A 14,982-nucleotide genomic window follows, 5' to 3' on the forward strand; every position below is an offset into this window, starting at 1 on the left:
AAGACACTGGAACCACATCCCATGTCTGTCTTTCAGGAAAAGCTTTTCTGCTGGTAGCAGGGTTCATCTAGTGGAGAGGCAGTTCTGTGTTAAACTGGGCTGCGGTGGGTGGGGTTGGATTTGTTTATTGCATGGTCTGGTTGTGTCTTCCGCCTCCAGGTTTTACCTGCCCACTTGCCATTGGGTCGTTGTTGTCCTACCTTAGGTGACTTCCTGTGTTTCGGAGTTTCTAAAAGTATTATATCCAGGCAAATGAATACAAGGTAGCTGTTGTTGATCTTGGATATGTTTCCATAGTAGCTGAAAGCTTCTCTCCTTTTCTCTTTAAAGCTGCAGTGTCCCATTGTGAGAATGTGCATGCATAAATATTTCACCGGCATGCATTGATTTTCCAAGCCAACAGCCTAGAAGATTTTGTGAGGACTTGGAAGACAGGCTGCCATTTGGTGTTAGACTGGCATGGAAGGGCTGGGTATAGAGAGCTGGTTAAGTCCTTTCCCTCCCCTGACCCCCCCCCCCGCGAGCGCGTGCGTGCGTGCGTGCGTGCGTGTGTGTGTGTGTGTGTGTGTGTGTGTGTGTGTTTGTATCTAGATGACCCACATTGACCCACATATTGAATACTCTTATTTTCTCTCATTTTCTCTTTCAGGGACAATTCAAGCTTTCGAAATACAAAAATCACATTGTGAAAGTGCACAAGCTGGCAATAATCCTTTTCTGTTTGTGTGTTTGTCTGACATGGATGCGAGGCTCAGGCAGTCCTTCTGTCTGCTCACTGAAGGGGTGTACCTGGGCCATGCACTCCCCTTCTGCACTCGTCCCTGGAAGACGACTCTGCTAGACACCTTCCAGCACTGCTGACTTTATAACGAAGACAAATGGGGATGTGACTTTGTAATAGACAAACAATTTTGAATGGGGTTCTGTACAAGAGTACAGCTGTTTTCTTGCTGTGTGCTATCCACATGCCACTTGGCACCCTGCTGTGCAAAGGACTTGATTACCGACCACATGTATGTGCCCTGTGCTGGGTCCGAGCTGAGCGTTATCAGTATTATGAATGCTTGCACATCCAGGAGCAGCCTCTGCTTAGAGTTGAAGAGAACCAAATGCCTCTTCTAGCTCTACTGTTAAGTTATTGTGTGTTCCTCTCCCCCAAGCCCACCACTCTGAACCTGTGTTAGGATGTGATGACAGAAGCCTAGGATCCTGTGTCCTTTGCGCCTTACACCTCCAGTTCCCTCCAGTGGGACTCTCCTTCCTAGGCACTGTGGCACTTAAATGGTGATCCCAGGCAGCAGTGGTTTTGCTGGTGAAACCTAAGGTATCTACCCTGTAAGAGAAGCTGGAGAAGAATGCAGTTCAATCAGAAGCTAGGTTACAGTGCAGATCCCACGTGTGGGGCTGGAGTTGAGGGCAGTGACTGAAACGAGCCTCCCATAGGAGCGGGACTTGTGTGCTGAGCATGGTCTGTGGGGCTTGAATGTCCCTCATGGAGGAGGAAGTGACAGTTGGTTAGTGCTACATTAACACTCTGTGTAGATTCTTCAGATGAAATGGACATCTGAAGAAATGGATGGTTTCATTTGCTGGCTGTGTCTGCTGTGATTGGAAAAGACTTTTGGTCCTCGTTGCCTGAATGTAAACAAATTGTCCAGATCCCTGATGCCCAGAAGTCTCTTGCAGGCATGTCCTCATCAGAGAAGCTGGGTGAAGCCAGAGAGTTCAAAAGAGCACCCAAAATCAAGGAAGAAATGGACAGCTACAGCAGCTTCTACTGGGCTCTTGTGAGCCAAGATGGCAGTACCTTAAATTAAGGCCTCTCTTTAAAGCATATCCCTGAAGCTTCCAGGTTCTCAGCCATGGGTCTCAGGAATTGGGAATGTAACAGTGTCTCCTTGTGTCCATCCTACTCTCTTCCAGCTTTCCAGCTTTTAAGCTCCCTGAGTCGCTGCTGTCTGGGGACACCTTTTCTTGAAAGAGCAGAGTGCTTGGCTGGAGAGGGGAGGTCTTTCTGCTGTGGGTGAAGCCATCTGAGAAGGATATCCAGCAGCGATTGAAATGACAGGAATCTGAAGAATGCCTTCTGGGGTGGTTGTGAAGGGCTCAGGCAAAACCAGAGCATCATTGGCTGCCAAGGAGGCAAAGGCTGCCTCTGGAGGCTCGGCTAATGCAGGGGGCTCAGGTCACCTCAAAAATCCCAAAGAGCAGACATTTGGACATGCCTTCCTTTGGGCATCTTTCTTTTGTGTGTGTGTGTGTGTGTGTGTGTGTGTGTGTGTGTGTGTGTGTGTTTGTGTTCGCACGTACATGTGTAGTGTGTTTATGAGTGAGGCCTGTGTTAGGCCTAGTGGTTAGATGTTCTGTTTTGCCTTTATTTTTCAATCTCATTTGTTCAAACATTTGAATCTCCTATGTTTTCTAGAGCTGCTTATCTTTTCCCATCCTCTTGGTCATTATAGTATTTGACAGTTGGGTTTTTCCCCTCCTATCCAAAGTGTGCCAACCCTGCTCCCCTTAGTGAGGGGTTCTCGCCGTCAGGTAGCATCTTCCCCCAGTGTTCTTCAGGTGCTCTGCCTAACAGCTAGAAAGGGAAACTGATTGATCGGTTTACCCATGCCACCCATTCTTTGCAAACTAGCTGGGGAAGTCTCTCCATTTATTTTGACTCCATGGGCCTCTATATGCTGAGATACCACATGGTTATGATTATGGTATCATCGGTTCTCAAACCAGGTAGAGGTCTCCGGAGCCAGTATGACCCAGCAGGATAGGTTGCTGCTAGGGAAGGGAGAGTCATGTTCTGGCTGTTCTCCTTCTGCCTTCATGGCCCCACTCCTCTCTGAAGAGAGCCTTTCTCTTTGTCCTTTTGTTTGTGTGTGTGTGTGTGTGTTTTCCCTGTGACACTGGCAGTGGCAATACTTTTTCATCCAGAGAAAAGCTTGTCAGTGCTCCAAGAATGAATTTCCAAGTACTTGCTGGAGGGGAAGGAGCAGGGGCTGCGACAGTGACGTGGTGTTGCACTTTGAGAGGAGTATCTACTGCAGTAATAAATGGAAAGGGTCAGCAGGAGTGGGTGTGGACTTGTTCATACGAGGGAAGTGGGGACTGTGGGTGGGTGGGGTAGCTCTACCCTGGTCTCCATTTGCAGCGTATTCCAGAACTTTGTGTGATGGTGCAGAGGATGCAGACAACACTGACACCGATTGAGTGTGAAAATAGTCTGGATTGCTTTTTGTTGTTGTTTGAGAGACAGTTCCATGTAGCCTAGGCTGTCCTCAAACTCGGTAGAGGTTGGCTCTGAACTTTTGAGTCTCCTGTCTCTATCTTCCAAATGCTGGGAGTTACAGGCATGTGCCATCATTTCCTGGTCAGTTTATGCATGCTGCGGATTGAGGCCAGGGCTTCATGCATGCTAGTCAAGTATTCTTCAGCTGAGCCATATCTCCAGCCCTCAGGTCGCCATAATTCATTTTTACATATTTGTTACTGTTTTGTTGGGCAGGGTCTCACCTTATTGAACGGGCTGACCTGAATTTACCATGAACCTCATGCCTCTGGTTCTTTAGTGCTGGGATTAAAGGTGTGTCCAGCCTCGATTTACATATTTAACATCCAAAGAATGCTTATGGTTAATCCTCAACTGAGGGTATGGAATACTTGAGTGAAGAAAGAAAGAAATTCAAAAAACCTAGGAGATGATAGGATCCAACACTAGCCCCATAGAAATGGGGTGGAAGCAGGGAAACTTGGTTGCATTTTCTGTAGGGCAGCAGTTTCAGCTGAACTGCACAGGGCTATTCAGTGCTACAAAAGATTTAAGTGTTTCTGAGGCCTGGAGGAGGGGCTAGAGCAAAGGTTATAAATGCCTATGCAGCTGCTAGTGGAAAAGTGTTGTAGGAAAGCCCCCTACAGGGAGGAGGCCTTTAGGTTTCAGTAAACCTTCTGGAGCATTTGAGCTGTCAAAATGAAGAGGCTGGCAGGGCCTGGGAGGAACAGCAGCAAACAGATCACCTATGGGATTTGCTAGGGTCCTGAGTAGCAATTGTAAGGGTAGGTCAGATGGTTTTTGTGGGTGGGGAAATTGAAGGCAGGGTTTCTCTGTAGCCCTGGCTGGCCTGGAACTCACTCTGTAAACCAGGCTGGCCTTGAACTCAAGAGTTCACCTGCCTCTGCTTCCCTAGTACTGGGATTAAAGGTGTGTGCCACCACCACCCCTCTGACCAGATAGCTTCTGAAGCTTCACCCAGCTATTGTATTTGAGAGTTATTGAATGGACTTGCTGGGGGCTAGAGATGGCTCAGCAATTAAGAGCACTGCCTGACCTTCCAAAGGTCCTGAGTTCAATTCCCAGCAACCACATGGTGGCTCACAGCCATCTGCAATGAGATCTGGTGCCCTCTTCTGGTCTGCAGTCGTACAGTTGCAGGCAGAACACTGTATGTGTAAATATTTTTTTAAAAAATGGACTTGCCACCTTGTAAGTACAGTAGTATCAGACAGATGGCATCAGCTGGTAAATTGAGTTCCAACAACCAATCAGCCTGCCAGTTCGGCTAAGAATATACTAAGTTTCTAGTTCTCTGGCCAGCTTTTCCTAACTGCCTCAGCCAGGAAGAGGTAGAAAGGGGTGATGTGTGCCTCTTGTAAGCCCAGCAGGAAGTCTGAAAGGCACCAGCAGGAAGTCTCAAAGGCACTGGACAACAGGAAACAGCCTCAGATCTCAGGAGCACCAGCACCTGTCACACCCCCATCATCCTCCCAGACAGCGTAGACCTAGGGCTCACATTCACTGCCTGCTCTGGCTGCCCACAGGCAGGACTGCCCTTTCTGCAAGCTTCGCTGCTCACCAGACTGCCCAGAACCAGCACTCCACCTCCCCAACCCCCACCCCCGCCACACACACACACACACACACAAGGTTTGTCTCCCTTCTCTAAACAGCCTACTAGACTTTGGTTTTTTGTTTTTTGTTTTGTTTTTTAATTTGAGACAGGGTCTTGCAATGTAACCCAGGCTGACCTTGACTCTTATCTGTTTCAGCCTCCCAAGGGCTGTGATTCCAGGCATGAGCCACCATGTTAAACTGTAGCTCTTTTATTTCTTATTTTAAAAAACGGCATAGTGGCACATGCCTATAATCCCAGGACTCTGAAGACTGAGACAGGAGGGCCACAGATACAAGGAAAGCTTTGGCCACATAGCAAGACTGTCCTGGAGCAAAACAAAATTCCCAAGTTAGATAAACGATAGATCCACATAATGAGATATGATTCATCAATAAAGAGAAAAGTACTAAGCATAAAAAGATGTGGTTCCTCGAATGCCATTACAACGTCATGATGTCAGCTCCGAGAACTGCATTTCCCTCTGTTTTTTCTGTAAACCGTAAAGTGCCCCTTGGCAGAAAGCATATAGAAAAGTAGAATGCTTTTTTTAACAGTCCATGCTCTTACTCATTCAGAGGGATGTTTTTGTTTTGTTTTTTGTTTTACTTACTAATGGATAAATGTTACATTTAAATGCCTTGTCTATTGTGCATGTGTTTGTGAGTGCAAGAGTATGCGAATATAGAGGTCAGGACAACTTTTGGGTTTAGTTCTCTTTCCTCTGTGGACATTCACAAGAGCAGAGAACTACTCAAGTTCCAGGTGGCCAAGTCTGACTTGTCTCAAGTGCACAGTGGTGGAGGACAGCTCCTGGGCCACACCTTGAAAGTGAGGTGCCATTAGCCAGGAAGGAAAGGCTACTTCTGATCCATCCTGAAAGGCTTGAAAACAAGTCTTCAAAAGACCAGAGCAATTTCCAGGTGAAGGGTCTGCTTGCCATAAAAGCTCTGATGCTCTTTAAGCACACAGGATAGTCCACCAGCCAAAACCATCAATTTCACAATGTTTGATATCCAATAAAAATTTCTTGACATAGGAGGAAGTGGAGAATGACCTTTAGTCTGAAGAGCAAGCACTATAAATAGGTTTAACAAGGGAAAAGATACTAGAATTTTCCAAATTTCCATTTTAAATGTATCTCCAACTCACATTCCTTAGTGGAAATTGAAACTAGAATCCCTCTTGTCGTCGCTCCCCACCAAAAGTTGTCCTGACCTCTATGCTTGCATATACTCTTCACACATGCAGTGAGCTGTGGCTAGTGACAGTGGACCAGCCCTGCAGTTTGACCTTGTTAAAACTTACCACACCAGGCCCCCATGCTGATTCCAATGTGGCCTCCTCCAGAAAGCCCTCCCTGTCCTCCTGTGATGTGACAGGTACACCTGCACCGCCTGCAAGAAGCGCACTGGCTGCGGGAACAGATCGCTCAGTAGCTGCTCTCCGCAGTTTCTCTTCAGGCCAGGAACTGTGGCGCGGAGGGCGTCGCCTTCACCTTTGATGTGAGTCGTTCCCGGGGCATAAAAAGCAAAGTGCACCCGATGCTCTTGGCCTTTGTTAAAAGTCTACCTCTACCCTCCTTGGTCCAGGTTGGTTTCAGTCCCTTCCCCACCGTGCCCGCGATCATGCCCAGATTTCTCCACTAGGGGGCGCTCCGAGATCCCAATTCCCCCAGCGCAGCCGGTCTGCAATCTTAAAAGTCTGTGTCTGCTCAGGCTGGTCTTCTAGAGAGAATCTGAAAATGAACAGTCTGGAAAGCCTGCGAGACTCGTGCAACCTCTTGCGATCTTCCAGGCCTAGTGAAATCTGCGATGGATCTTAGCTGTCCAGGAATGAGGCGGCTTCCTTACCTTAATCCTCTGCAGTCGAGGCCGGGTCGCCTAGGGAAATGGGGGGACAAGGCTGGTATGGGTACAGCGCTGGGCAAAGGCTGCGCCTGCATCCGCACTGACCCTGGACTTCAAAGCAAGGAAGCGCCAGGTCGCTCCATTTTCACAGAGGCAGGCCCTTTTGGAAACTTTCTCCTCTTCCTTCTGCCCCCCCCCCCCCCCCACACACACACCTCGGTCCTTCCGCTCCAAGTCTCCTTTCTTTTGATCTAACTCACTAACTGGTAGAAGATGACCTTGAACTCCCAGTCATTCTCATTCCACCTCCCAAGTGTTGAGATGGCAGGTGTGTGCCACCACTCTAGAATGGTATTTTTGACTATTAATTTTTAAAAAAACTATTAGTTTAATCTTTGGGGGGGGAGACGGGTGGTAGGAGGCAAACCTAGAGCTTCATTCGTGCTTGGCAAGTGATTTATTACAAATGACACTCCAGCACCCCGGAGTTGGTTGGTTTGTTTGTTTGTTTGATTTTGTGTATTTGGAACTGCAGGGTAACTGGGGAAAAGGCAGGGTGCACAATGACAACGACTCACGCATCCACACATCTCATTATCACGATGCCAGCACGTGGACACTGCATTGCTTGGACTTTTACTACATAAACATGACTGAGCTCTTCTGTTAAAAATCAGAGATTATCTTTCTGTTTGTTTTTATTTCTCGAGGCAGGGTTTCTCTGTGTAACAGCCCTGGCTGACCTGGAACTCACAGAGAGCTGCCCGTCTCTACCTCCAAAACGCTGGGATTAAAGGTGTGTGCCATCACTGCCCGGCGGGATTATCTACTTTTTAAAGATTTATTTTTACTTGTGTGTCTCTGTGTGTTCCGGTGCCTGAGGAAGCCAGAGAGGGCATTGGGTGCCCTGGAGCTGAGGTTACAGGCAGCTGTGTGGAGCCCTGATGTGGGAAAGCACTTAGTCAGCATGTGTCCAGCACTGCCACTTCCCACCTATTTTTAAATTATAAGTGCACATTCGGCAAATATATTCTGGTTTGTTTTTTATTTGGCACCAAACGGAAGGCTAAAATATTTGCTCTTCCACTAAGCTAAACCATCAGCTTCTGTAAACACAAGTGATGAAGGGAGCTAAGATTATGTGAAATATACTTTTTTTGAGACTGAGTAGTGTGGGCTGGTCTCAAACTCAAAATCCTTGCCTCAGTTTCCCAAGGGCTGGAATTATAAGCCCACCCCAGCACAAATTTTCGCTTCAACTGTTCTTGACTTTTCTCCTTGTTTTTTGTTTTTGTTTTTGTTCTTTTTCAGTACCCGTACAGTGGTAGACACTGTATGGGGATCAGGAATCCAAGCTGAATTGAGGCCATCAGAGACTTTTCCCTAGTAGAAGGACAGGTGTGACACTCAGAACCAGAGGAAGTCTTGAGCTTCTTTCCTCTTTCACTTTCCTCTACCCCTCCATCTCTAGGCCTTGTATTTCCCTTGATGTGAACCCTGCTTATCACTCCCAAGATGGAAACACTCTCATCTGTGGGTGGGGCCCTGGGGCCCACAGTCATTTTCAACGGGCCCAACATAACACATAGGTGTCTTCCTGCAAGTCTTCAGTGATGCCATGACTCAGCTGCCTCAAAACATCTGTGGGTGCCTCTGCAGGTGGGCGGGCAAAGCACCCAGGTTTGCTTCTCAGAGAAAGGAATTCATGCAGAACTGAGGACATACATCTTTGGTACTCAGCATGGTCACTGTGGTGTGGCACACACGTCATCCACCCAACTCTGTGGAAAAAGAGACTAGGACCCAAAACACTGACTACCCCTCTCAAGCCTCACAGAAATGGCAAGAGTGGGACTGAGGTAGAGAAGGCCATCTCCCATTGGCCAGGACAGGTTGTTGAATGCTAAGGGGAGTTCTCAGAGGCTCAGAATTGGGACTTAAAAGGCTTGGGGGGAGGGGCATCGTTTGCAGAGTTTTATTTTTGAAACAGGATCCAGCCCCAAACTCACTATGTGGCCAAAGACTATCTTGAATTTCTGATCCTTCTACTTCTACTCCCCTAGAGTTAGAATCACAGGCAGCATCATGATTAGTTTGCAGTGTTAGGCAGTCTACCAACGAGCTACATCCTCATTATACTTATATGCATTATGTATACAGCCGGGCATGATGGTGCTCATCTCTAATCCCAGCACTTAGCAAGCAGAGTTGCAGGACAGCCAAGGCTACAGAGTGAGGTCCTGGACAGCCTTGGCTTCTTTTTCTTCTTTACCTCGAGCCAAGACTGGAGTTGTAAACTGAGTACAGTGCTCCATGTAGTGATTTTATCTCTAGATATAAATTGTTTTCTTTATACTCTTGTGTGATTTTCTGTTTTTAAATTAAATGAATTATTTTTCATACATATCCATTCTAGAAAGAGTCTGTGTGTGCAACCAGAGACCATCAAGGGGCCAGGGAGTAGGTGGGCCAAGTCCCCTAAAATGTCTTTTTCCTGAGGAATCACCAGCTGCTTGCAGGGTCCCACTGTTAAGTCTCAGCCAGACACAATGAGCAGAGATGCTCCAACTCCAATGAGAGGAAAGGCACCAGCCATCTGGGGACCTGCTCCTACCTGTTAGGTGTTCAGGGACCTCAGGAAAGAACAATGTCAAGCTGGGTGGTGGTGGCCCACACCTTTAATCCCAGCACTTGGGAGATAGAGGCCAGCCTGGTATGCAGAGTGAGTTCCAGGACAGCCAGGGCTATAAAGACAAACCCTGTCTTGAAGTCCCCCCACCAAAAGAACAATGTTAAGGCTGGAGAGATGGCATTTGATGCTCTTATAGCAGACATAGGTATAGTTCCCAGCATCCACATATCAGCTTACGTACATCTGTAATGCAGTTCTGGGGGATCTGACACCCACCCTCTTCTGGCCTTATAAATCTTTTCTAAGCTTGAGGAAGACCACAGCTCAACACTCTGGTCCCCCTGGATCTTGAGAGGGGGTAGTACACCCCACACCTTACCCAAGCTATCTTTGTAATAAGCTCTTCAGAGCAAGAGGGCTCCAGCTGCCTAAAGAACAAGGAGTTATGATTGAAGCTCAGTCCCAGGTGTAGGCCCTGAAGGCAGGCAGAGAACTTGGTGAAGGGTGGACTACTCACCAGTGGACACAACTCCCTCAGCATGCCCCCCTCAGGTAGAGCAGTTTCCTCCCAACCTCGGGGCTAAGGCTGACATCCCCTTAGGCAAAGACTGTTCTAGCCACTGAAGCACTGCCAACAGGAAACCTTTGCTCACATTCGAGCCAGGGTAGGCAAGAGCCTGCATGGCCTATGGAGTCCTCCTTTCTGGTTGTTCTTCATGGAAGCCAGCATGGACAGCAGCCTGTCTGAGACCTCCTGGGTGCTATATTCTCCCAAATTAGTGCTGGCTCCCCACCCCAGCATCCCCTTCCAGAAGAGAGCCAATGGGTCTGGCCTGATGCCAGCCTGCTGGTAAGTTTCCTATCAGGATGTGGGCACAGTGACACCAGCTGGTAGTGACAACATAACCTCTACATCATCCCAGCTTTGTTCTATTGAAGATTCTGAGAAACCCACAGTCAGCTGGGCTCAGGACACCTGAGAACCTAGCTAGCTTCACTCTCTTTGAGCTTTTTATTGACATGAAAACAAGCACACGCCTCAGAAGTCACTAAGAATAAATCTAAAGGGAAGCTACAGGCTAAGAGCAAATGCCTTCAAAACATGCCTGCCAAAGGATTTGTGTGCAGGATATATATAAGGAACTTTTACAGCTCCATAGGAAACCACGCAACCAGAAATGAACCCCAACTCAGACAAACATGGTACCAGAGAAGATATGTGCAGGATTAACTAAGACTTGAAGCACCAACCAGCATCACTGGCCTCTGGAGAAATGCTACTTAAAACCACAATGAAGCTGGGGCTGTGGCTTCTGTTGGTAGAGTACTTGCCTGCTATGAACAAAGGCCTGGCTTTGATTCCCCGGCGCCACATAAACTGGCCGTGGACGACATACCTGTAACCCTAGCTCTCTGGAGGCAGAGACAGGAGTATCAGAAATTCAAGGTCATCCTAAGCTATAGTGAATTCAAGGCTGGCCTGTGTTCTAGAGACTATATCATAGACAGACAGACAAGCAGAGCCATAAGGAGAAAGCCCAAGTTTGTGAAGGAGAGTTTGAGGCCAGCTTTGGTTACACAGCAAGCTCCTCTCAGAAAAAGCAGTGTCTTCCTTGGCAGCAAATATACTAAAATTGGAAAAATGCAGAGAATAGTATATCCTGGGCTAGGATAACACAAGAATTTGTGAAGCAGTCTGTATTTTAAAACAAAACAAACAGCTGGGGCGGGGCTCAGACCACTTGCCTCACATTAAAGCCTTAGGTCTGATCCCCACCACCACTAGACAAGCGTGATGAGCCCGTGAGCCCAGACGCCTGCTCTTTGAATAGCTACAAACCTCTGAATGTGTCATACACAGGCAAGTGGGGTCTTAAAACTGAAGCATAATATTGAAAACACTTGCTGTCTTACTGGCAGTAACTGACAGAGCGGCGTCTGTGTCCACACAAAGTTTGTACATCAATTCTCACAGCAGCTCACTAGTCAGAGACCAAACTAAAAACGGCTCCCATGCTCACCATGAACAAGAAACCAACTAGCTGTGGTATGCCCACCCAACGGGAAGCTGCTGCTCAGGGATTGGAAGGAACCAAGTCGGACATGCACACCAGTGGCGAAGAGAAGTGTGTCTGCCCTGACTCTAATTCTACAGAAGGGTGGGAGGCTCAAGGGTCTCTATGTCTGCTCAGGTCCACTTGCTATGCAGTGGTTGACCCTGACTTCTTCCTTCATGGAAGCCCTGCCCTGTGGTCCAGCTGGGTTCTCCCCTGACCCCCTCTCTCATACACACACACACACACACACACACACACACACACACAGAGAGAGAGAGAGAGAGAGAGAGAGAGAGAGAGAGCATAGATGCCAGAGACATTGGATTCAGAGCTGGACTTACAGGTAGTTGTGAGCTGCCTAACATGGGTGATGGGAGCCAAACTCATGGCCTCTGCAAGAGCAGCAAGCACTCTTAACTGATCAGCCAGCTCTATTCCCTTCTTTGTTGTCTTAATTATTCAAAATAAGCAATTAACTCCATGTGGTTCAGTAAGAGCTACAGCCGATTCGCTTCCTGCAGTCTAACGGAAGCGCTGATCCCTATCCCAAGGGCCCAGTCTCCACTCCACCCCACCTACAGGCAGAGCCGGATGTGTGTGCAGTGGTATTGTTACACATGAAACCGATGCAACACTGTGTGCAGCTTTGAACAGATGTGCACCCAGGCCAAGGCTGGCATCACATGTATTCACCACAGTACACCTTCTTCAGTCCTTGCGGCTGCTTCTTAGTTTGTGTGTGTCTGAGATAGTCTCATGTAGCCACAGCCACGGGCCACTACAGGCTGAGGCTTTGTATTTAAACAGATGGTGGTTCCTGCTGCAGCTTGCCTGTGCCTGTCTGTCCATGCCCAGTTCTGTTTGTCTAGATTTGGCCCTGGGTAGTGCTGTGAGGCAGGAAGCAGATTTTTTTTTCCTCTGAAAAGAGGCTGGGGTATGGGGAGGGGGCTGCATTCTCTGATAATCTGTATGTCCTCAAAGCTTTGAAGCAACGCTTTACTGAATGACACAATTTCTTTTAATAGCATAATCATTTTCTTTTAATAAACTTCTGTTGAGGCACAGCATTGTTCCAGGCAATTGTTGTGGCTTAACTCCTGTGTGTGTGTGTGTGTGTGTGTGTGTGTGTGTGTGTGTGTGTGTGTGTACACAGAGCACTCTATGGTAAACTACCTTCTTAGCAGCTGGCAGGAGAAAGACACTCTGTGGGCAGATAGATGCCCAGACCAACAAAACATGGTCTGCATGCACGGTGGCATTATCACCAACCTTAAAGGAACCCTGACCCAGGCTTCAGCAGGGACAACCATGATGACCTCAGCTCAGAGAAACCAGCTAGACACTCAAAGGACAGGTGCTGCCGCTGGAGTCTATCTGTGTGAGCAACTTCAATGAGCCAAATTCCTAGAGACCGTAGGGAAAATCAGTTGCCAGGGGCTGGGGAAGAGGCAATGGCTTGTTGGTTTCTAAAGTACTTCTTTTGGAACCTAGACCAGCTTCAAGTGCCCTATGTATCCCAGAATAATCTTGAACTCCTGATCCTCCGGTTTCCGACTCCCACGTGCTGGGATTATAGGCCTGAGCCACAATGGCTAGAGAATCAGATGGTTTAGATAGCAACTTTACCACTGTTAAAAACATGGATCCTAAACACCTGTAATCTCAGCCCTCAGAAGGCTGAGGCAGCAGGATCACAAGTTTGAGGGTACATAATAAAACTTTAAAAAGGAAGAAAGGGCCAGGAGGTGATGATAGCCAGAGCTACATAGAGAAACCCTGTCTCAGGGGAAAAATAGGAAAGGAGGGAGAGAGGAAGGGAAGGAGGGAAGAGAAAGAAAGGAAAAAAGGAAGGAAGGAAGGACAGAAGGAAGGAAGGAAGGACAGATGGAAGGAAGGAAGGACATTGCCAGAATCTCATATACCCCCACCTTACATCTGCTTCCAGGTACATCTCTCAGCACACACCATCTAAACTTTAGCACTCTCTTGGTGTGAGCTCTATACAAACATTCCAGTTGTCTTGCTGGGCTCTTTTCCATCTGCCTTCCTTATCCTGACATGCAGTTTATGGGAACTATCCATGTTTTCACATGTTCATTTTCAATGCCATGTACAGTTGCACTGTATGCATTTTATCATTAACAGGCATGTGGATTGTTTCTAGTTTAGTCTTTTATGTATAAAGCTATGGTGAGAGAGAGTCACACACCTGCCTGCCTGCCTTTCGGTACATGCCTTTTTTGTTGATGCATGCTGGGAAATCTGCCTCCTCCACTTCTCCACCCCCCCCCAGGCATGTGTGTGTGTGTGTGTGTGTGTGTGTGTGTGTGTGTTACAGATAGTTGTGAGCTGGGAACTGAACTCAGGTCCTCCAAAAGAACAAGCAGTGTTCTTAACCACTGAGACATCCCTCCAGCCCCAGATCTAAATATTTTTTAAAATGTCTCCTCCTCTCCATGTTCTGACAGTGAACCTTGGCAACAATTTTTAAAAGTGAAAGAAGCCAAACACGGGTTCATATGTGGCATGAAACTTCTTGAATGAAGTAATTAGAGTAATCAAACCTGTGGGGATAGGAAGCAAACTATCACCAGGAGGTTACAGGGTTGGGGTGTAGAATGGCTTCCTAAGAAGTGTGAGTATTTTTCTGGGTAGGTTTTGAAATGCTGTGATTGCACCAAATTCCAGGAAAGGAGGGAGGGAGAGAAGAAGGGGGAGGGAGGGAGGAGGGAGGGAGACCAGTTGAAGTGGCACATACTTGTAATCCCTGCACTTGGCAGGAGGATCAAAGATTTATGTCATCCTCAACTACATAAGAAGTTTGCAGCCATCCTGGGCTACATGAGATCCTGTTTCAAAAAAAAAAAAAAAAAAGTAAGTAAGAAAAAAAAAAAAGGCAAGGAGGGAGCTCGAGGTCAGCTCACTGGTACTTTCCTAGCATCCCTGAAGCTCTAGCATCCCTCCCCCCACATATATATGAAGAAAGAAAAGCTGTTACTGAATATATGTTAGTCATCTTTCTATCAATGAAACAGTCATCTGAGGTTGCAGCCATCCATGGTCAGTTGGCCCCATTGTTTTGGGGTCTGAGCAAGCCATGGCAGAAATGTTCATAACAGCCAGAAAACAAAGAGAGAGAACAAGGAGCTTGGATCTCAACGTTCCCTTAAAGGGCATGCAATTTTACTGGCAATGTCACCTCCATTCCTTTGCACTGGGCCCTGTTAATTTGGGTCTTTAATAGCGCCCCTTCTAGCCACTGTTTTAACAGGGTTTATGGGTCTTGTTTGTTGTATTTTGAGAGGTTGGTTCCCTTGTAGTTCAGGCTTGAACTTGCTGTGTTGCCTAGGATGATCTTGAACTCCTGATCCTCCTGGTTTATACATTGCTGGAGAATATATAACCCCAGCTCTTTGTGCTTGCTGGGCAAGCACTCTATCAGTTGAGCCTCCCCCCCACAACCTTCTAATTGTTGAATGAGATCATAATAAGGCAAGAAAGCCAGGCGTGACTCAGACTCCATCCCCACCCCAGCTCTGCATGCATAGGTGGGATGG

General features: G+C 47.4%; 1 protein-coding gene across 2 annotated transcripts in view; it reads left to right on the forward strand.

Moving 5' to 3' along the window:
* The window catches only part of Eif4e2 (eukaryotic translation initiation factor 4E family member 2), a 28,260-nt gene extending 25,188 nt beyond the window's left edge, over window positions 1–3,072 (forward strand). For both annotated transcript variants that reach the window (XM_051190723.1, XM_051190724.1), the window contains one exon: window positions 650–3,072. Coding sequence is in view for 1 of the 2 variants with exons in the window: in XM_051190724.1 (XP_051046681.1) it covers window positions 650–689 (40 nt within the window). In the remaining variant the exon portion in view is untranslated. The remainder of the gene's footprint in view (window positions 1–649) is intronic.
* Window positions 3,073–14,982: the final 11,910 nt, after the last annotated feature.

Source organism: Phodopus roborovskii, unplaced genomic scaffold, assembly GCF_943737965.1.
Source record: "Phodopus roborovskii unplaced genomic scaffold, PHOROB, whole genome shotgun sequence".
In the NCBI taxonomy this organism is placed as follows: domain Eukaryota; kingdom Metazoa; phylum Chordata; class Mammalia; order Rodentia; family Cricetidae; genus Phodopus; species Phodopus roborovskii.